The sequence below is a fragment of the Trachurus trachurus genome (genome assembly GCF_905171665.1).
Source record: "Trachurus trachurus genome assembly, chromosome: 4".
Taxonomy (NCBI): Eukaryota; Metazoa; Chordata; class Actinopteri; order Carangiformes; family Carangidae; genus Trachurus; species Trachurus trachurus.
In genome coordinates, this window is record NC_139898.1 from 3,169,057 (window position 1) to 3,190,199 (window position 21,143).

At 42.0% G+C, this 21,143-nt stretch overlaps 1 protein-coding gene across 6 annotated transcripts; it reads right to left on the minus strand.

The window, feature by feature from the left end:
* Positions 1–482: 482 nt before the first annotated feature.
* On the minus strand, positions 483–21,107 carry nek1 (NIMA-related kinase 1). 6 transcript variants are annotated; one of them, XM_083970476.1, is made up of 36 exons: positions 21,057–21,107; positions 20,479–20,627; positions 20,274–20,370; positions 20,041–20,138; positions 19,828–19,911; positions 19,651–19,718; positions 19,462–19,548; positions 18,905–18,959; positions 17,669–17,869; positions 17,501–17,573; positions 16,447–16,598; positions 16,189–16,248; positions 15,801–15,860; positions 15,674–15,721; positions 15,464–15,544; positions 14,553–14,713; positions 14,346–14,468; positions 14,141–14,243; positions 13,014–13,100; positions 12,333–12,416; positions 12,153–12,230; positions 9,505–9,600; positions 9,209–9,412; positions 9,066–9,119; positions 8,271–8,508; positions 8,056–8,193; positions 7,774–7,950; positions 6,012–6,188; positions 5,805–5,910; positions 5,612–5,688; positions 5,303–5,520; positions 4,625–4,779; positions 3,895–4,286; positions 2,438–2,571; positions 2,194–2,326; positions 483–1,276 (listed from the first exon to the last, which is right to left on the minus strand). In XM_083970476.1, exons 2-36 carry the CDS (start codon positions 20,593–20,595, stop codon positions 1,263–1,265), a joined length of 4,230 nt encoding a protein of 1,409 aa, XP_083826602.1. In that variant the 5' UTR covers positions 20,596–20,627; positions 21,057–21,107; the 3' UTR covers positions 483–1,262. The 6 variants fall into 6 exon arrangements, with proteins under 6 accessions (XP_083826602.1, XP_083826601.1, XP_083826603.1 ...); XM_083970475.1 differs by having other exon boundaries at positions 8,268–8,508; XM_083970477.1 differs by lacking the exon at positions 16,189–16,248 and having other exon boundaries at positions 8,268–8,508.
* Positions 21,108–21,143: the final 36 nt, after the last annotated feature.

Sequence of the window (21,143 nt, forward strand, 5' to 3'; positions counted from 1 at the left end):
CAGTGGTTTGTTTATGCTTATTGGATGGATACTAAAGCCAATTACTTGTGTATATGTGCCAACACAGCCACTTCTGTCACACTAAATCAGACGTGGTGCGGTGCCTGAACACTGCAGGCTCATGTTATATTATTCCACAGGGCTTGCATCTACAAATAAATCTTGCTTGTTGACAGAAGGGTGAGTGGTCTGTTGAAATGCTGTGGATGAAAATAGTCTTGTGTTCTTACAGTTGGACAACCTGTGAAAAGCAGTCTGAGTCCCTTTATAACCATATTTTCAGTGGAAGAATTTCAATGAACATCTTTATAAACACAGACATGTTCATGCTTAAGCCACATCTCTTACTGTACATGACACTGAGGTGGAAAGAAAATGAAAATGTCAGTCTTTGTGTGAATAAAAAAACTTTTTATTACTTCATATAAAGATTTACAATACTTTACTTATAGTTCTATATTAATTATTGTTAATATCTGTACCATTGCTTCCATCAGTACAGCTCTGTACTGAACATACTGATTTGTCTCACCACATCACATCCAGCACGTCAATGCCACACTCTTGCTACAGTGCCTTGGCCACATACAACAGTCTCACAATAATCTTTGAATTAATTTGGGTTAACTAAACCAGTAAGAAACGTGGAAAATGTATTAGATAATATCTAACTTCTTGTTTGGTGAAAAGAGTTTTAAGAAAAGGAGGTTCCTCTGGTTCTAAACATATGACGGTACATTTGTTCTGAGGGTGACCTGGTTTGTGTTGTGAAACTGTGAGGATGTGACAGTTAGAAAGAGAGAGAGAGAGCACCTGAGAGGACCAGATCTTCGCCCACCAAAATCAAACATCACTGCAGAGTCGAACTGAACTAAAAACAACAGAGTGAAACAAGATAAGTTCATACAGTTAAATCAGTGCGACGATACGTGTGTGCCATTCACTTACAGATATTTACCTTCGAGAACATTTGACAGAAACTTTTAAGTTAACTTTGGTAAGTTAATAAGAACATGTGTTTGATAATGCACTTCTTGAACGGACACCGGTTAGAAAATAGTGCCAGGTGCTGATAGTCAAAAGTATGTCGTACAGCCTTGTAGTGCACTAATTATTCATCATGCAAGTGTGCCTGAAACACTGTTAGATGCATGGCTGCAACACCTCATGCATAGATCCTTCTGCCAGGGATGTGCGTCATGGGAAGACATCAGATAGCTAGCAGATTGTCGTAGCTGCCAGCAGCTCCATTGCAGAAACCATTATTCATCATTATCTAGGAAGGGGTGGAGAGGAGGGAGACGGTCAGTTCATGTTGAGACAATTCATTATACAGGCAGTGGTCATAGGTTTAAATAAGGTTGACTAAAGGTTTGGCAAGTCAGTGATGCAGCCAGACATTTAATGGGAGCAACAAGCATCAGTTCCACCTGAAACCTGGGGTTGTGTCCTCTGAAACATAGCTGCCACTCTAACCTAACCACTATAAAAAGATACTACAGCACATGGGTTTGTTCTCTGATTGCTGCCATTTCAAAATACACCCAGCCTCCCTGCCGCATGGATGGAGCCATACATATTCACAGATCTTGAGATAGATCCTCAAGGGGGATATTTGACATTTGTATCTGCTTTCCACTTCTTGTACCGAAGAGAGTAAAAATAGAAAACAAGAGAGCTGTCAAATAAGAGACTTTCGGCGAGAAAACGTGTCTGAAGATGCTCCCGTCTGAAGAGAAACTTGTCAAACCCAAAAACTTTAAGTTTTGGCACAGAGCAAAGACGAAGCAGACAAGTATCAAGAGTCTGTTTCACATCTATTTAGTTTCATCGTGACATGGTGAAGCAGCAGCAACGTGAGAAAGGAGGACAACATTTTAGAGACGTGAGTGCTCTGACACAGCTGCGTGCTGCAGGAAAACCACTGAGGACAATTCAACGCAGCTGTTGACAACTGCTGACCAGAACGATAAAAGGAAATGAATGTCTGTTTTAGTGGTTTACGCAAGTGACCTAGCAAACTCAGAAGACTATTATGGAAAAAAGGGAATGAACAGAACTAGTAATAGAAATAGTTTGTTATGGTGCAGTTCAAATGAAATGAGAAAATGGAAAAAATCAGCACAATGAGAACAAAGACACAATGGTAAATGATAGAAGAGATCAAATCATAGACAATCAGCTGCTGCTAACCTTCTTGGTATGCGCCATCTGCCATCACTAGATGAAGGATGTTGGGATACAGGTGCTGGTGCTCAGTGCCCAAAATATTCAAAACCAGACTGGAGCCCAGGTCAATGTTCTCATCCTCATCCTCATGTATGGCCTGCAGCACCAAAACAACAAGACATCTGTTCAGTCTTAAGCTGTAAAACTAAACCATGGGTTTTGCACAGTTGATCTGAAGACTTGCAGTGAAATAATAAATATCTTATACCTTAATCTTATTGTAGGCCTCGATGAACTTCTCAAAGCCCATCTGCTGCTCCAGGTTGAAGCGAAGCTCTTCCAGCCGACTGAAGATGCTGTCATGATGCTCAGCCTCTCCACCCTGGTCCTCTCCACTGCCATCTGTACGCAGCAGATTAGAGCTCATGTTACACTGCACTGCAGGCTGATGCTTAGTTGGCAAAATATTCTCTTTTTGCAAAGTCATTTATGAAACCCATAAACCTGGCATCACCAAATGGCAGACCGAGTGATGGTTTGATCCGGACCCGAGACCAATCTCTAATAAATTAACGAGAATAGATAATGTTCTTGGAGCTTTTTTTTTTGAGATTTTTTTCCAACGGGACAGCGGGCTCAGCTATACTGTATGTTAATTGTCAATACGACAGCTTTACTTAATTTAGCCCAATGGATGGTTTGTTTACCCTGCGTGGCCAGTGAGTCCGAGAGAGAAAGAGAAAGGAGATGGAGAAGACAACATGGCTTGCTCCAAAATAAGAAAAGTTGATGCTGATAACCAAACTTTTGAAGATGACGGGCACTGACTCCAAGCCACGATCCAAACTACTGGCAGGGCAGTCACGTGCCCGTTTCTCTCAGTAAAGGTTTTTTCTCTGGCTATCCAAGTCAAAGGTGAGCCACCGGGCGGATTGTGGCCGCTGCCTTGGTTAAAGCACGTGTGTGGGCGTGGGGGTCGTTGTAGTGTTTCTTGCCCGCACAAACCCATTCATGCGCGCTCACAACCGAAAGCAACACCGTAGCAGTGTGTATTCGGTGCGACGTGCTCAGACCCCGGTTCTCCATCGTTGTGTTATCTCTCCTACTGTTTCCCACAATGCTCTGCTCCGTTTGAAAGGAGAAGGAAGCCTGCATGTGGAAAGATGTCGCCTCCGAAAGAAGAGATGCACACATTTCAGGACTACTGACTTGTATCACCAGAACAGACATGTCCTGTGATTTTCAGCCTTCTTACAGATTTAATAGACAGGACAATAATACCCGACAGTGCAGCTATCAAGATGCTTTTGCCACATTGGTCAAAAAAAAAAAAACAGGGAAAACCTCTTATTTATTTTATTCTGAGGTTTCTGTCTTGTTCTCTTTAACTTGAAATGCAGGCCTTAAATTATTTGCCTGTGGGCTACTTATATTCATGGTAAAATAGCTATTTGTTTACTATACAAGTGCCATACAAGTGCACTATGTTAAATGTTTCCTGCGTTGAAAATTGACAATAAATATGAAATGTACTCAATTTGGACTTTATAAGGTTCAGACCTTTTAATTGTATGAAAGTTTAGTAACTGGACCTCAAGGAATTTTAATTGAATACCCCTGCCGTAAACCATCTGACATTCAATATTAATCTTTACAAGTAGTTTGCATGTTTTCTGCAAAAAAGCCCCAGAAATGTTAAGTCTTGTGTCTTCGCAGCACTCCTACCTGAATGCCATTCCTCATTGATCTGGCTGTTGTTACTGTGGTTCTCTCCCACGCCATTGCTTAGCAACTCCCCGGCCTCCTCATCACCAGGGCTCCCATTGGAGCATTCCTCGTCCTCGTCCTCCTCGTCCTCCCCTTCTTCCTCCTCGTCCTCCTCTTCGTCATCCTCCTCGTCTTCATCGTCGTCGTCGTCGTCCACAGCCATCTGATTGTTGTCCTGGTCGATCTCGGCTGCCATCCTGTTGAAGAACTCTTGGTCTTCGCTCTCTGGGGGGTTACCGTTGAAGTCTCCTGCTCCGACCTCTGCAGAGCTCCTCATTAAGTCGCCCTCTTCTTGCAGGAGTCTCTCCATGGAGGCCCTGATATCCCGCAAGTCTTCATCCTCGTATGCACTAAAGAACAGAGCACATTCTTACCACATACAGATATCACAGAATTCTTTTACCTGCTTGTCTTGCTAGAAATTCTTTGCAAAATCTTGTTCCTTTTATAATGCTGTCTTTCAACTCTGAAAATGATAGAATGAGAATAAGGCGAAATATAATTACTATTAAAATACTTACTTTAAGACTGTATCAGTATATCTAGAAGTGATTATTTGCAATGCATTCATCCACAAATGACCCACGCTGTGCAATACAGAGCCTACAGCCTGTACTGTGTATTTTTGTATGGGTTGTGGGGCCTGAGACCATCTCTGCCCTTTAGATTTATTTTGTGTCTGTCTTACTCTTCAGCTTCTGACTGGTCGTCGTCTTTAGCTGCCTCATCCAGGTCCTCGATTTCCAGGTTGTTGTCAGGGGCAACATTTGCACTAGCCACTGCAGACTCCTGCTGTGCATTGAAGAGACGGCTGAGGTCTGGCAGCGAGCATGTCCGCAGCATCTGACAGCACAGAACGCAAACACAAGGATATATTTAAATTGGCTTACAAGGGAACGACACATGATGGGTAATGGTGAAGGGTGATGGGATCCGGTCTTGTAATGCAGTGTAAATGCAGGAAAGGCACACTGATAAAACCTGACACATTCATATTCATGTAGCTTTTGGTGTGGATATGAAAAACGTCCAGTTCGGTTCTGCAAATCTCAGCGTCCCTGATGAAGGTTATGAAAGATATAGGTTGATGGATGCTCTTCCTGTCCTATCAGACCCACTGCAGGTTGAGACTCTGTGATTAATGGTTTTGGCTCCATTCCAGACCCCCTCATTAATAAAGAAGACTGAAACCCTACCTAAAAATACCTCACAAGCCTCGACATCACACCGGGAACAGGAGCAAGTTTTAACTTCATCAGAACCCACACTGTCGCATGATGCCTTCATAACTCACATAATTCCTCTCATCGTTAATGAGGTAATTACAAGGCAAAAGTCAAAATGTGAACGTTCACCGAGTGATCACCTTGGGGTTGTTGGCGTCAAACATGCCCGTGGAGAGGCCGATGAGGAGGGCGTTATGGTGTCTGGAGCGCAGAGGGGAGACGGAGCGCGAGCGAGAGGCCAGAGAGGAGGATGATTCATCCATAGAGGACTGAGCCGAGAGGATTGCAAGAGCAGCGGTGCGGCGGTGGGCCGGGGAACACAACTTCATAAACAGAGGCTCTTCGCACTGTGCTAAACCTGGGAGGGAGAGAAGTGGCAGATTTAATTAAGATAATAATCCCACTGAAAAATAGAGTGGCTTTGACTCACTAAACAACATTCATCTCACCAGAAGAGTCTGTCGGTTTCTCTGCACTCCTCTCACCCTCTTTGGTGGCTGTTGGTCTTTTAACGCCCTCTGGAGGCCTGTAAGTGAAAGACACTTTATCTCCACAGACTTGTTTGATACTTTTAAATGTATTTAAGAAACTGTGAAATGGCACAGTTTGTGGTTAATATGAATAATAAAGATGAGTAGTCACAGTGGTTGTTGGGCTTCTTGCTCCCATGCCTTTTGAACGGCAGCTGGGGGATGTGAGGGCGGTTTAGGTGCATCATCCAAAACCAGTGACTCCACGTCTGCTGGATCTGAAAGGTTTCAGGCCAGATAGGTATTGTATGACACTGAGAATATACCTTGGAATGAGGAATAAATATCTGATCAATATCAGATTGGGTGACAGACTAACCTTGATTCTCAGTAAGGCTGGGTGGCAGTGTGTGTCCATCTGCTGCCGTGGCCACAGACATTTCCTGATGTGAGGCCACTGCTGCACTCTCCTTCTGACCCTCAGTGCTTGGCTTAGAGGTCAACACCTCCTCAGGTGTCCTCACAGTCTCAGGTGCCGCCGTCTGGTTAGGTTTATCTGTGGAGAGCAAAGCATCTGTAAGCCGCTACACTTCTAGTGCATTCAATGAACCAGCACACAAAGAGTAAGAGATCCTCTTCTCCTCCTTTGTGTTGACAATGTGATAATACTGCCTTAACATTACATGACTCTAGAAGAGCTTAACTCTTTTCAGGCAACATCCTGCTGCACACACATCCTGTGTACACACACACAGTCCTTCATGCACGCATTCTTCGCACAGTTCAAATACTTGACCATTTGCAGATTAAAGCAGAAGTAAGTGGAATTTTTGTGTTAATATAAGTCTTAAATAGTTATATCTTCCGACAGCAATCACTTACATAGAGTGTTTGGTCTGAAACACGGGTCTGTCAGTCCCTCTGCTCTGCTGTAAGCCGAGGAGAAAACTTTTCTTGTATCCTACAACCTTTATCCAATGAGGAGAGAGAACGGCATGAAGGGCTGTGTGTGCAGCCAAGGGATGCACGTGAATGTGGTGACGTAGGGATGAGGACCAATAGATCCATGACGAGGGCGGGGGCTGCTAACTCCATCGGCTGACAAGAAGTTATGGTGCGTTCAAGGCAGCCCGTAACTCTGTAACGTGTTTTTCCGACCTGTGAAGTCGTACCAGTTCGATCTGGTACGAGTTCACGGGTCGGAAGTTACGAGTGGCCGTTATAGTGACTTTCACAGGTAAAACAGGTCGGAAAAACACGAGTTACGGGTTGCCTGGAACGCTACAAAGTCGTAAGTCGTGACTTGAAGCCGTAACTTACGGTTTCAAAAGCCTGCCTGGAACACAGCATTAGCCAAAACGACCGGATCGCTTACTTTTAAAGCTATAGCACAGAGTTAAACCACCATTATTTTCCATATGAAACTTAAGTCAATAAATTGCAAATTGTCAGCTGGATGAAGTGGAGAACTGCTCCTCTACGAGGCCCAGTTCAGATGCTAGAGCTGAAAAATAAGGCCCAATAAGTGAATTTTAAAATTATTTGGGATATTATTGATATTGATCTCAAAAACTGAGTGGAGTCTGTTTTTAGGCCTTTAATGTGGTAGGGACTGTGAGACAGTAAATTATTACTAACTTCTAATGTGTTGTGTCAATGTTTATTTTAGCCAAACATAATTGAATGTGTACTATAAAGTCCCAAACATCTGCCCCTCCTTTATATGGCTGCTGTCATGCACAGGGAGAACAGATATGAAAACACCTGGCTTCTTTTAATCAAATCTTGACGCCCAATTTATCCAGTGGCTGCTTTGCTAACTTGACTTGGATATCAACATTTTACTTTTTTTTGTGTGTATCATCTGTGTTACGCTGTCATTTCCACTAACAATGTGTTCTCCTTTCTCTAGAGCTACGGTATCTCACAAGTTTGAAAATACATTGGGTGTCCCTCCCTCCTTGCTGCTTAGTTAAGATGGCAACCTCTGACTTCTGAGTGCACCACGTAGGTACTTATGTTTATTGCACAATGCCATGCTTGTGTGAAGGCACACGTGCACTCAAAATAGCAAGTGTGAGTATGAAAGTATGTGAAATGAGAGTCTAAGATGGTAAGAAAAGGAAGGAATGAAGACCAACCAGGGCTGGGAGACTCTTTCTCACTGATGCTGACATCCTCCAGCTGCTGGGTGAGGGGCTGAAGCTCCGCCTCCTGGAGGACTCTCAGCACCTGAGAGACTGGACTTGCTCCCCACACCTTCCGAGGGTTTTCCTCCTGTAGTGTACACATCTGTATAACTTCCCCTGCTGTTTGCTCTGAAACATGAAACATACACAGAAAAGGGGGATCACAGTTTTTTATGTAGCCACTGTTTTAACTTTTAAAAGATGTGCATGTGACTCTGGGAGAGTACAACTCACCGATGGTCAAGTTGCCCGTCTCCTCTAGAGTTTGTTGGGCAACAGGGAGGACAAGTGGAACTCTTCCTGTCTCCACCACTTCCCACTTCTTCCTGTCTCCTCCAGACGATGGCCTGTCGTCCGGAGTCACCGATGTGGCTGGTGGAGAAGATGGACAGTTGAAAAAACTGAGCACAAAGCCTTTAATGGTGCACTGCAAAGGTTCAACTCACTACTTGTCGTGGCGCAGGTTTCACCCAGAGTTTGCTGAGCAACAGGAAGCACAGGCAGCTCTGCTGCATCCCACTTCTTTCTGTCACCATTGGAGGGGGGACGGTTCTCTGTGTCCGCCTGGTTCTGAGGGGGAACAGAACTTGGTTCTGCAGGAGGTGGAGGTGACTCCTCAGTCTCCTCCACTGTACTCTGGGCTTTTAGGTTCTGGTTAAGTCTGCGCAGGATCTGCTTTTTCTCACTCTGTTGTATGAAAAGCATTAAGTGTCATTATCTTTCTAAACATGCAATCAGGAAAGATTAATTTCAGCTCACAGTTATCTTAACAAGCATCAAAATCAAAAGTAGGAATCAAGGAGTCAAATGTAGAAATACACTTGAAAAAGCACTACAGACTTTTTCTTACATTAAAAATGTAAAGAAAGCACTGAATTCACAGTTGAGTTAAGGAGCCCTGGACTTTGATGCAGCTGCAGCTGCAGCCGGCCAAATGAGCTGTTTCTGAATAATTTCTACTCATGTGTCGTGTGAAGCCTAAAAACAAGAGAGCAGTGTGTTGTGCTGCTGTTGCTGCTTTGAGAGAGTGATTCAAATGGTGCATGTGTTCATGGCAAAGCCAGTTGAAACACTTGATTAAAGCGTTTCATTTTGACGTCAAACTGAGATGTTTATCTCTGGTTGTTCTGTCTCACTGGACTTGTGTGTGTGGTGTTTTAACACAATGAGCCAAATTGTGCAATAAGTGTGTAAACAAATACAAAAAACTATTGTAAGTGATTACCAACGGCTCCAACACTCACCTGGATGACCGTGGCAGTCTCTGGCTCAGGTAACTTTTCTTTCAGTGGAGTCATCTGTCAAACCAAACACAACATTTATAAAGCAAAGCGATAACAACACATCTGGATGTAGGACATGAGAGGCTTGGTGAACATATACTGACCGCTCCAACATTCTTCAGGGCGGCAGTCATGGATATAGCTGGGCTGGGGGGTTTGGGTGCAGGCAGGGCTGAAGCTTTGGCAGCTGGTTCTGGATGACTGGGAGTGGGTTGTGGAAGTGGACTGTCAGAGGTAGTCGATACTGCTACTGCCACCGACGCTACGTTTCCTGCTGCCATGCCAACCTTCAACCCCCGAGCTGCAAGCTTCAACAATACACAACACCCATGATTAGATTATACTTGCGTACTAGTGCACCAATCAAAAGAATGTGAAACAAAAGGATGATGGAGCTTACATGGTCCTCCCAGGCTCTCTTCTCCCTGTCATACGCCTCTCTCCTCTTCTTCTCTTGTTGCTCTTTCAATACAGCAGCACGGGCATTAGCCTGGGCCTGGCAGTGACATGGAAATGAAGAATAAAAAGGCATTGATAAATGCATTCTGGTGTTCAAAGTAAGATTGTTTCTTGTTTCCATCTTCTTTCCTCCAGTTGAAAATGTAATCTAGCTGCTATTTCACCTCTAAGATTACAACCTGTTTTTCCTCCGACAATAGTACAACAATAACAGCCTGGTATTATTTTCTCCACGCTGATTGCATAACTATACTGTTCACCTACACAGCACAGGCTGGTTGAATGTCTGGCAACAGCTCTGACCTTTAATTCAGTCTAAGGACACTTTCTTGATTTTCACATTATTGCAGAATGTTTACATCACAATTTTCAGAGCAACAGTGCTCAGTTTTTGAAACCGAAATCTTGTTTGAAAACAAACCTTTACTGATGTGGATGAATTATAATGGGTTTTCCAAAGTCAAGATTCATAAATGTCCAATATATGAGTGAAATGCGAGATAAAAGTGTCAAATAAATGCCTGAAAGTAGACAGTGAGATGAAGCGTTGTTGTTCACCAGGTTACTTTCAAGCCTTTCTAGCTCCGGGTTTCAGTCGTGTAAATTCTCACCAGAATATGAAAAAATCCAAAAGGGAAATGCAACAGATTGTAGTCTAATCTAATATGTAATCACTAATCTAATCACAAAGATATTAATAGAAACATTTGTTGACCTCAGAGGGTTAGAACAAACCAAAAAACAAGAAACAATGGCGTCAGACAAGGGGGAAGTTTCTAATTTCTGTACATGCTCTGCTTTATCTTTGTACTGATGATCTGTCCAAACAAATCACATGATCCTGTGGTCCTAGGCCCAAGTCGTCATCTGATGTCTAAAATTTCCGGACTTTAAACTGTACGATTATAATCATAAAAGTCTGTGACAGTATTTTATTGAAGAACCAATGATGGATGAGGAAGATATTTATAGGCAATGCTGCTCGATGTTTTCATGGGCAAACATTCTCTTATGGAGTTAAGTGCTTGAACAGATGGAGGGCAGATGTCCATTTACAGAGCATGTTGTACACAGCTCTCTACTGCACACTAGTGGTCAAACTACAGCATAGCATGCTTACGCAGACTTCAGACAGGTTATAATGCAGAGAGGATTTTACTTAGGAGGCCCAGAGAGTACAGTGAAACTGAGAGCTCAAAACCTGGCTGGGACACAATGTTCAATGTTTTTAACATCTAAAGTCACAAAGCATTGAACAACAAGTGCATTCCACACTTTTGGGTTGTAAGTATTCACAGTGCTCATGTTGCCAAATTGATGAAGATGGTTTGCAGTGTGTTGAGCACAAGACCACTGTAAGATAGTGTAGCAGTATGTCTTCTTATGTATGCATTTACATGTCTCAATAAATTAGAATATCATGGAAAAGTGTATTTATGTCGTAATTCAATTCAAAAATGAAACTGATATATAATATAGATCGATTACAAGCATTTCTTTAGTTATTTCATTTCTTTTAGCATAAAACTCGGTGTATAAGTCGCACCTTTTTCCCTTTTTTTTCCATCTAAAAAGTTGGGTGCGGTTTATACACCGGTGCGACCTATAGACCAAGGTACACCGCAGTTTCAGTGATCAGATTCCAATCAGATAGAGCTTGACCACATGAAAGTACAGTGATCCAATCAGCCAAAACCACCTCTGGAGGTGGTCATGGACGCGTTGTGACCACATGTCTCCCACAGAAAATAATCTTATTGTTATGTTTTTAAGAGCGTTTCACCATCTCTCATCTCTGTCAGTCAGTCTCTCTCTAACCTGCGGACACACACGCTATATTGCGCTAAATGTACAGTATTCAAATTACCCTGCTATCACTTTTTTCTTTTTTTAATTTAAAATAACAAGAAAGAGCTACAATGTAGCACAGACACTTCACGCTGTAGACTTGTGGAATAAATTGTATAAAGTTTTTTTTATTAAAAAATGGGAATAGAAAACCTTGTTTTCCCAGTTTCAGACCCTCAAAAATAGACTGCGATTTATATTCCAGTGCGACTTATATTCTGAATTTTCCAGTAATTGTAATGATTATGGCTTACATTTGATAAAGACCTAAAATTCAGTATCAAAAAATTTGAAAATTCCAACACCAATTAAAAAAAACATTTTTAATATGGAAATGTTGGCCTTCTGAAAAGTATGTCCATCTATATTATGCACTCAATACTTGGTTGGGGCTATTTGACTTGAACTACTGGAAATGGACTTCTCCATGACATTCTAATTTATTGAGATGCACCTGTATATGCCAGTGTAATGACTCGCTGCTGTGCAGACATAGATAGTGCTGCCTCTTTATATTTGTGCCCAGTTTATTCAATGTAATGTCTTTTATCTGGATCCTGAGGCTGTAATAAAGTTTGACTGAAGTCACAGCCTGAGGTGTCTTTATGGGGGACATAAATATGCCAGATAAATAAATAAATGTCTAATTTATTTGGCACTTATTTGTGTAATGCATCATTAGAAAAGAGCCGTATAAAGAAGGTGTAAACTGTAAATGCTTTTTGTTGCTTGCAGACTTACTTTTACAGCCTCTATCTTCTTTCTCCTGAGCTCTGCCTCGTCAGTGGACTCCTGACTGTCTGATCCGTCGCTGTCATACTGAGACAAACACCAAACAGCCACATCACAGAAAAAGGTCAAGAAAATGAGATTCTGAGAGTACCTTTTAATCAAAGTGATTTTCAGAGCGCAGGGTTCTACCTTCTCCCCCCTGAGTCGCGCTTTGATCTGCTGACGCTCATTGAAGTTCAGTAAGCGGATCTGCCTCAGTTTCTTCAAGTACTCCTAGGAAGAAAAAAAAAACATCCTGTTACACACTGTGACACACAGACCTACACAGAAACACATAGAATGTATGATGCAGTATTGCCATCTGCAGTGACATTCAAGCAAAAAAAAAGGCATATAAATAGGTAGCTCTTATAAAAAGCAAAGCTTCCTTAAAAAAAAAAACATTAGCATCTGCACATTAAAACATCATATATCCAGCCAGAGTAAAATAATACATTTTGCAGTCATCAGCACAGTAATATTCACATTCATGTATTCCATTCAAAGCAAAAGAAAACCGCACACTGCAAAACCAAAGTGGTGAGGTTATTTGAAATGGGACAAACAATACAATAAATACACAAAACCAATGGTATTTACTGTAGTTAATAGTAACAGTCATTACAGGGATACAAAAAGAATAGTGAAAACAGCTCACATTGTACAGTGGGACACCAAACAATATGCAAGGAGTAGGCATGGGTTTGAGCTGCTGGGTTGAATTATGGAAGTGTCAAAGGGACTTTAGTGCAGACATATGAGACGTGCCAAGTCAGACGTGCCATGGGTGAGGTGGAGTGTGAGACTGGGCATCCGAGCCTGGACTCCTACCTCCTCCTCTTTGTTGGCTCTGGGTCTCCTGCACTGAACCGAACTGGCCCGGCTTCCATAGATTGCAGACAGGTTTTGCCGGGTGCCCTGTTTACCGTTCAATTTAACCACACTTTAGAAGAACGCAGGCCTCATGTCCAACTGTTACAACAGACATGAGACTGGGCCAGGAGATATTTAAAGCTGCATTAATCAATGCTTTGATATTAATACTGAATCAAAGTGATGTTGGCTCATTGTTTAGGGATTGCAGCTGATAAATTTGCTGTTTGGCAAATTAATCAACATTTAAACACTATTTCAGCGGCTATTTTCACAAAACCGGCTGAGGAACAGACTGTGTGAAGCTTGAGTATTTCTCAGGTTCCAAGACAAGTAAATATTGGACTTAAATTCATCAGGTTGCAAGATACACATCTTCATTGCAACAGCGCTAGATTGATGTTAAAGTGAGCAAATATGTGAAAACACGTAGGCACATCACAACTATACAAAATGATACTGTGTCAGCCAAGTACATCAGTGAGGTTCTGTGGAGGTTTCTTAACTGGACATGTACTAGGAACACAACAAGGACAGCAGTGGTCGGCTGATGTTGGTTTTTCAAAGGCCATTATGTTAATACCGATATTTAGACAGAAGGGCAACTGATGGAATTTATGATGTTGCATCTGATAAATTACAATGTAATAATAATATATTAATAAGAGGTAAAGTTAAATGAATGTAATATTTCCATGAACAAGGAGAAATATTTGAAAATAAAACATGTTGATGGTCCTGCTCTCTGCATTCTACTTATAACTTTGAATTCAAAAATTTGAAATTTCCTCGACATGCCAGCCAGATGTCAGTCTGACTAATACACTGTCAGATTAATTGATCTACAATGCACGGCACATTTTGATTCAGCGTTAACATTAGATTTTTTGTTTAATGGAGCTCTAACATTCCTCATATTTGAAAAAGATGGATCTTTGGAAGGTTTCAACCCTGTCCTTACCAAACCACACAGAGTATGTGAAGGGTCATCATTACAATGAGTGAAATTGTGTTATATTTCATTAACAGGGCTGAATATCCTGTATGGTCACCATTAAACTTGCAGTATGAGTCACTCTACGTACCAGCTGTCCCTCAGCGCGGACTTTGTTGAGCATGGCTTCTCTCTTACGCTGTAAAAACTCTTCAACCTGATCGGCCCTGTCAGCAGCCATATGACCACGCTGCCTGAAAACAAAATACAAAACTGAATGTTATTACATCATATTTTATTTGATCATAATGTTCACATTTTCCTGAGATGTATAAGAGAGAGGCTGCCCAACTGACCTACTGATGCGAGCTTGAATAGAAACGAACTGCAGCCTCTGAAGCTCTCTCTTGATAGCATCATGGTTTAGGATATGGGCGGGGCCGTTGGGCAGCACTGGACCAGCAGCAGCCGGTACACGTCTTACATACAGAGGCAATGCCATTAAAGCACTTATTTAACACCCCTACGTGGCCTGACAAATAAAGTCATCGATATGAACTCACCGGATAGGACTGGCTAGTCCTGCAGAGGATCCCTCTCTGCTCATGTCTTTGGGCTGTGGTTTAGCCATTTGGTCCAGAGCAGTGTGGTGGTGCTCATAGGGGCTCCTGCTTGGGACAGAGGGGCCAACTCCTCCAGCCCTTTTAGGACCTCCAACAAAACACTGAGATGACAGAACAAACGTTTGTTGTGAGCAAGAAAGAGATGCTTTATATGTGTTGTTATTAAAGGGATACTTCACCCAAAATCGATAATTCACCAAATTTTCACCGACATGCCAACAAACTAGGGTTCGGAGAACTTTCTGAGTCATCATCAAAACTCTTTAGGAGTTCCAGGGGGGGTCCGGCTGGAAACGGGTTTTCATGTAATGGTGGTGGATAGACCTCACTTTTGAATCGTCCAAAACACACACTATGAAACATCCAAATACCTCCATACTGCTCGTCTGTACTGACCCAAGTGTCCTGAAGCCAAGACATGAAAAAGTTGTTCGGAAAAAATTTATTTGATCTCTGTTTTTAGCCTTGTTGTAGCAGTAGCTCCCAGTGGCTGCACAAGATTTGCTGCGAGATGTTCTTCCGTGTTTACATCCATGGTTTACAACGATAGGCACTTTATTTTTTTCCGAACAACTTTTTATGTGGCGGCTTCAGGACACTTGGGTCAGTACAGACGAGCAGTATGGAGGTATTTGGATGTTTCATAGTGTGTGTTTTGGATGATTCAATAGTGAACTCTATCTACCGCCATTATATGAAATCCGGAACCCCCCTGGAACTCCAAAAGCATATTGATAACTCTGAAAGTTCTCCAAACCCTTTGTTGGCATGATTGTGAGTAGAAAATTGCTGAATTATTGATTTTGGGTGAGGTATCCCTTTAAATACAAAAGGACTTGGGTATCAAGTACCTTCCTCTCTGGGCTGCTACCTCCACTGGAGCTCAAGACATGCTTCCAGCCTTGTTCCCTGGCTTGGTTTATGCGATTGATCTGTTAAATATCACAGGTTCAAAGATTTGATTTAGTTTTACAGAGAGACAAACAGCACATGGATCGTTTCCACCCACTACAGTAAACATGAGTTAAAAACATCATTCTAGCCACATGTTTACCACTCACCTTCTCCTTCTCATATCTCTTCATTTGCTCTGCTTTCAACAGGAACGCCTGAGGACGACAAACAACTGAGATTGTGAAAACAAATAACAAACCAATTACAAACATGTGAACTCAACAATGTGCCTACCTGCTCCCGCTGCTTCCTTTCCTTCTCAATCAGCTCCATCCTTTTCTTTCTGATGCCTTCCTGTAGAATGAGGAAAGAATTATTCCATTAAGAACGGGCATCTTAGGAGAAACCCACTTTGAGGCAAGAGGCATCAAGACTGCTCTGTCCAGGCAGGCGGGCAGGCGAGAAGGGAAAGGTTGGTTAAAAGACGAAATCAGGCGGAACGCTCCAAAACAGAGCTGGGAGCGGAGAACGGGTGAACGTAGGGATCAAGTGTAATGAGAAGGAGGAAAATGAAAAATGTTGGTACGAACACACACACCTTCACGTGTGTGTAAATGGGGAAAGAAAAAAAGGGAGGGCAATCCAATAGTGTATGCAAGTAACGTGGGGCTCTCAGCTGTACCTCATGTTTTTTCCTCTCCTCCTCTTCCTCTCTTCTCTGGGGGGCTGCTGGGAGAGGGGCCTGAGCAACATATGACACTGGGGTTCAGAGGTTGCCAACACACTATGACGCAATAACAGACACTCACACAGATGGGAGAGGTTTCTGACATGCAAGACTAGGAGCAACACAACAAACATCTTTTTTTTTCTTATACCTAGAACAAAAAAAAAGAAAAAAGAAAAGAGAGCCAGCAGACTTCAGCAACAGCATACTAACCGGTTTATGTTTCACGGCTGGTTTCTTCTCGGCAGGCTTTTTGGCTGCTTCTGACACCTTCTTCACAGTTAAAGGCACTCCGTATTTGCTGGCTGGTTTGGTAATCTTCTGGGCTGGAGCAAGGGGTGTGGAGCAAGGAGCAGGACGCTTGGCTGTTGAATAATAAATACATGAATAAATAAATAAAAAAACAGCAGCAAGTGACTATGCAGTCTTCCAATAATGAGTAGCATCAAGAGTGCGACTAAATAACCAAATCAACTGTTAAAATGACTGCACACTGTCGAGCTGGTCTATTCACTGTCATCATAACCCAACTACTTTTTAGGTCAGTGGTTAATTTTTATCAACACCTAAGATGAAATACTTTTCAAACCTTGTTACATTAAGAGAACAAAACAGGCAATTGATTGATCTCCATCAATTTTGGACTTGATAATAAACAATAAAACCTGTAAATATAGATAGACTATGCTCCCTCTGTAGATCATCCTGGTAGTGGTAGGTAAAGGCGCTGAATCTGATCAGAAACCACATCATCCCTGGTTCAGGTCCCGCTAGGCATCTCTGCTGCATATCTCTCTATTCATCTATCATCTGTCCATCTTATACCCCACCACACAACAGCTCTTATACAGTAATAATGTGATTTGGGGGTGATAAGCTAGTCCTGCCCCCATAAAACTGAATGTAACACTGAGCTTTTTTAATTTTGTTTGTTTATTTGACAAAAATCCCAAGAACACTTACATTCCAGGTGACAGACGTGTAGAGTGAGTGGAGGCTCTGGAACACTCTATACTTGCTAAGCAATGATCATGTTGAATCAATCTCCATAATTTCAGCAAATAGCTTTTATGAATGTACTTGACTCACATATTCTAATTTAGTCTGAGACTAACTAACTGTCATTTCACAGTCCACTCTTCCATATATGTATTGGCATCAAAGAAAAATGCTTTAAGAATCATTTAATATATGCTATAATGACATTAAAATTGTAATGGGGCGGTTTTCAAAGGCCTCTTCACATTCAGCAGCAGTGTTTGCTTACCTGGTGGCCCCTGCAACACGCCCACTTTAGGCTGCTTGTGAAGAAAAGTATGGCGGAATTCCTGAGCAATGAGCTGAAATCAGCAGGAAACGTATATCAACATTTTTTTTATACATATTCAGTGTGGGTCAGGTGAACTCAGACTGTATGACAGACAACAAACTGTACCTGTGGTGTGAGGAACCTCTCTATCCTGCAGGACAGGAAAGCTTTGTCCAGGACGCTGCTGACTGAGGGTCTTTCTCTGGGGTTACGTTTAAACAGCTGTGCCAAGAGGGAGCGGAGGTCTTGGGAGTAGTGAACGGACACGGGAGGGTAAGAGCCACGGATGATCTTCAGAACTAGATTCTTCATGTTGCCAGCCTCAAACTGAGAAGAAAGACAGATGACTCACGGTTAGGTATAACCAGGGCAGAGACACCGTACATTATCAATATGAAGATGCAGTAACAGTAAGATTGAAAATAAAATAAAAACAAATACATTCTTCATAATGAATACTGAAGGAAGATGGCCCATTCTTTTAAACTTAGCTTACAGTTCATTCTTTGCTCAAGACAGTTCCTAGTGAGTAAAATGACCCAGAAGTGTCTGAGTGGCAGCGATTACAAGAGCTGCTCCAATTCTCTACATGATGACGAAGCTTCAGTGTTTCCTATTTTGTCTATGCTTTAGCAAATTAAGGCCCTAATGCCATCCTATAATTCCCTGCTGTGCTGCAGCAACAACTAAAATTGTGCATCCTGTAGATTCACCACAGCAGAGCCATGTAACAGAGCAGCTCCAACATATTCATGTAGAAATCCTTGCATGGTTAACGGAGCTGCAGATCCATATAGATTTCTTTGCTGTCACATCCAATTAGGAGCCATTCTGACGAGCATATACTGAATTTCTATTCAAAAGCTAAATATGCACATATATCTGAATAATTTACTCCACCCTCCTGCTCAAGTTCTTATTTTGATCTAAACTGAAACATTAATTTCTTGGGAGTTGTCATCATTCTGTTTTGCTGAGACCTCATTGCACAACAACAACTCCAAATTCAGAAAACATCTTCATCAATTTGACAACGTGTGCGCTGTAAATACTCACAACACAACTGAAGTATCCAGGGTACGCTAAAAAGAGATGAACCCAGCTGGGATGCACTTGTTGTTCAATGCTTTGTGATGTCTGAAGTCAAAGGCATTGAACAACAAGTGCACATCTGGGTTCATCTTTTTACGTCACTTTTTTCATTGTCTAGTTCTTTGACTTTTCCACCGCAACCTTATATTAGCTTGTCAACTCAACTATACATACATACGGAACATATCACAATCAGTATGTGAGAGGAAACTGCATATGATACATAAAAGCTAAATTCATTAACAAACAGCTCACACACTGAATACTTACTGCATGCTTAAGAGTGCACATTTCATACAGGACACACCCTAAGGCCCAAATATCACTGCAGAGGGAGGGAAAGTAGGGAGAGTGAGAGGAGAGAGCACACACATGGATAGGCAGGGATAAGTTCTGGGGTAGGTTTACATTCATTCAATAATGTAACAACAGTCATTTGCAATGCTTCTCCTCTTCTTTATCATGAACAAAAAGGAAAATAAGGGATTCAACGCTGAGAAAACTGCAGAATAAACAGTGGAACATTTCTTGAGTCACTTCTTTGGTTGTCGCTAAAGTGGATTCAATTACATGCATGTATAAAATGGTTCAAATGGAAATCAATACAACTAGCATCCTGTTGTAGATACACACAAGCAGGTTCTCTCAGTAAAGAGGACACATGATACCTTTACATCTACCCAGAAGCCACTAGGTAATCCTGCATGTCTCGTAATTCAATGGGGGGTGGGGGGGGGTTGTGCCCTTGATTACAATTAAATATTAACTTACTTAATCACAAATGAGACACAACATAACATGGTCGTTCCACACCATTAACTTATTACCTTTTGTTGTTGTATGGTTTATTTTCGCAGATCTCTGGTGATAGGTAATACGGTGTTCCTATGCATGTTCTTGCCAGCTCTACGGTGCTAAAATTGAGAAGAGAATGGAAAGCAAATTAGATTATGCTTTTACTACTCTGGCTTTGCAGAGGTCTGCAGATCTAGCCAGAGGACACTGACTGCACTCACCTATTCAGCACCCTTGCAATTCCAAAGTCCCCAAGTTGCACTGTCCCGTCTTTTGTTAAAAATATGTTCTGTGGAGTCATAATAAAAAACATACAATAAATTAAAATGAATGACTAATAGATACAGTAGCTCACAATTACATGTGTATTTACGACTATGTGTTACATGAAGCAATACCTGAGATTTGATGTCTCTGTGGAGGATTTTTCGATCATGTACATGCTTCAAAGCCAAACAAATCTGCACAAACCAATCCAGGATCTTGACGAGGGAGAAGATGGTAAATATTAAAACCTCAAAGAGGAGCACAGAGAAATTTGCAACAGTTAACTAGCGAAAGACATTATCCACATGTTGAGGACATGATTTTTTTTCAGACAAGTAGCATACCTGCTCTTCTGAGAACAGCACTCCTTTCTGAGAGTTGATCTTCTTGAAGAGGTCCCCTCCCTCACAGTAGTCCATCACAATATACAGACACCCCCCCTCTGAAAAAGAAGTTTATAAGGCAATGTGTTGAATTCACAATGTATGCATCTGGATAAAACTGCAGCGCATTATTTCTGTGGTTTCTTTCATTTATTGATCATTCAGATAAAAGACCCTTTAAGTCATGTGAATACCTTCAAAAGACTCCTTATACTGGACAATGTTGGGATGACTCATTTTAGCAAGAACAGCCACTTCTTTTCGAGATTCCTGCCTCTCTTTACTTGACATCTGACAAAGTTAAGAGGGAAAGAGTAAGAGAAGGAGAAAGGCTGGTAAAGGGGAGTCCACGGTACTTGTGAAGCTGGTGGAATATTACACATGGGGGGCTTAACTCACTCTAGATATGCCAATCTCCTTGATGACAACTTGGCGTCCATCCTCTTTTGATTTGACAAGGATGGCCTTTCCAAACGAACCCTCTCCAATTTTCTTCACCTTTTCGTACTTGTCCATGTTACTGGAATGACTGGCTCCTCATGCTGGGTCTGCAAAGAAATGATGAAGGTAACATGCTGCAGCTCTATGTTCGGACGGATTAGGCTTTTTCATAAAGCTGCGGAATTCATGTCGGTGTTAAGACAACATGTATTTCATCCAAAATTGTGAACTTCAGTAACCATAAGTGTGTGTCATGCTGTAGTAATATAGCAATGCTAGCTCAGTCGAGCTGTGCTGTCTGACAGACAAAGATGTGTTGTCCCAGACGGGCTGTGATGCTGACAGACAACATGTTACAGCTGGTAGCAAGCCCGCTAACACCACCGTTACACAGCAGCTAGACGGAGGATGGAAGACAGCCTGAAATATAATAAAATGCACACCCCGCGAGTCCACGAAACACAGAGTAATATAATTGACGTGGCTCACTTGTTAGCGGTGTGTAAATACTATTACGTGGCTAGTACCTAGCTTACCATCAGTCTCTCTCGCCGCCGTCTCACAGGTTCTGGGTGCTGCTGCCCCTCGCGCTCTCTATCAAACGCTACAGCTCTCTGTTGCTG

What these genes read in the sequence shown, in the direction of transcription:
- nek1 (XM_083970475.1), bottom strand. Translation starts at nt 20,595, where the DNA reads ATGGACAAGTACGAAAAGGTGAAGAAAATTGGAGAGGGTTCGTTTGGA. An exon ending in AGGAGATTGGCATATCTAGA is followed by an intron (nt 20,371 to 20,478) that starts GTGAGTTAAGCC and finishes TAACTTTGTCAG; the next exon opens with ATGTCAAGTAAAGAGAGGCA. An exon ending in CAAGAAGCCCAACAACCACT is followed by an intron (nt 5,689 to 5,804) that starts GTGACTACTCAT and finishes TTTCACTTACAG; the next exon opens with GCCTCCAGAGGGCGTTAAAA.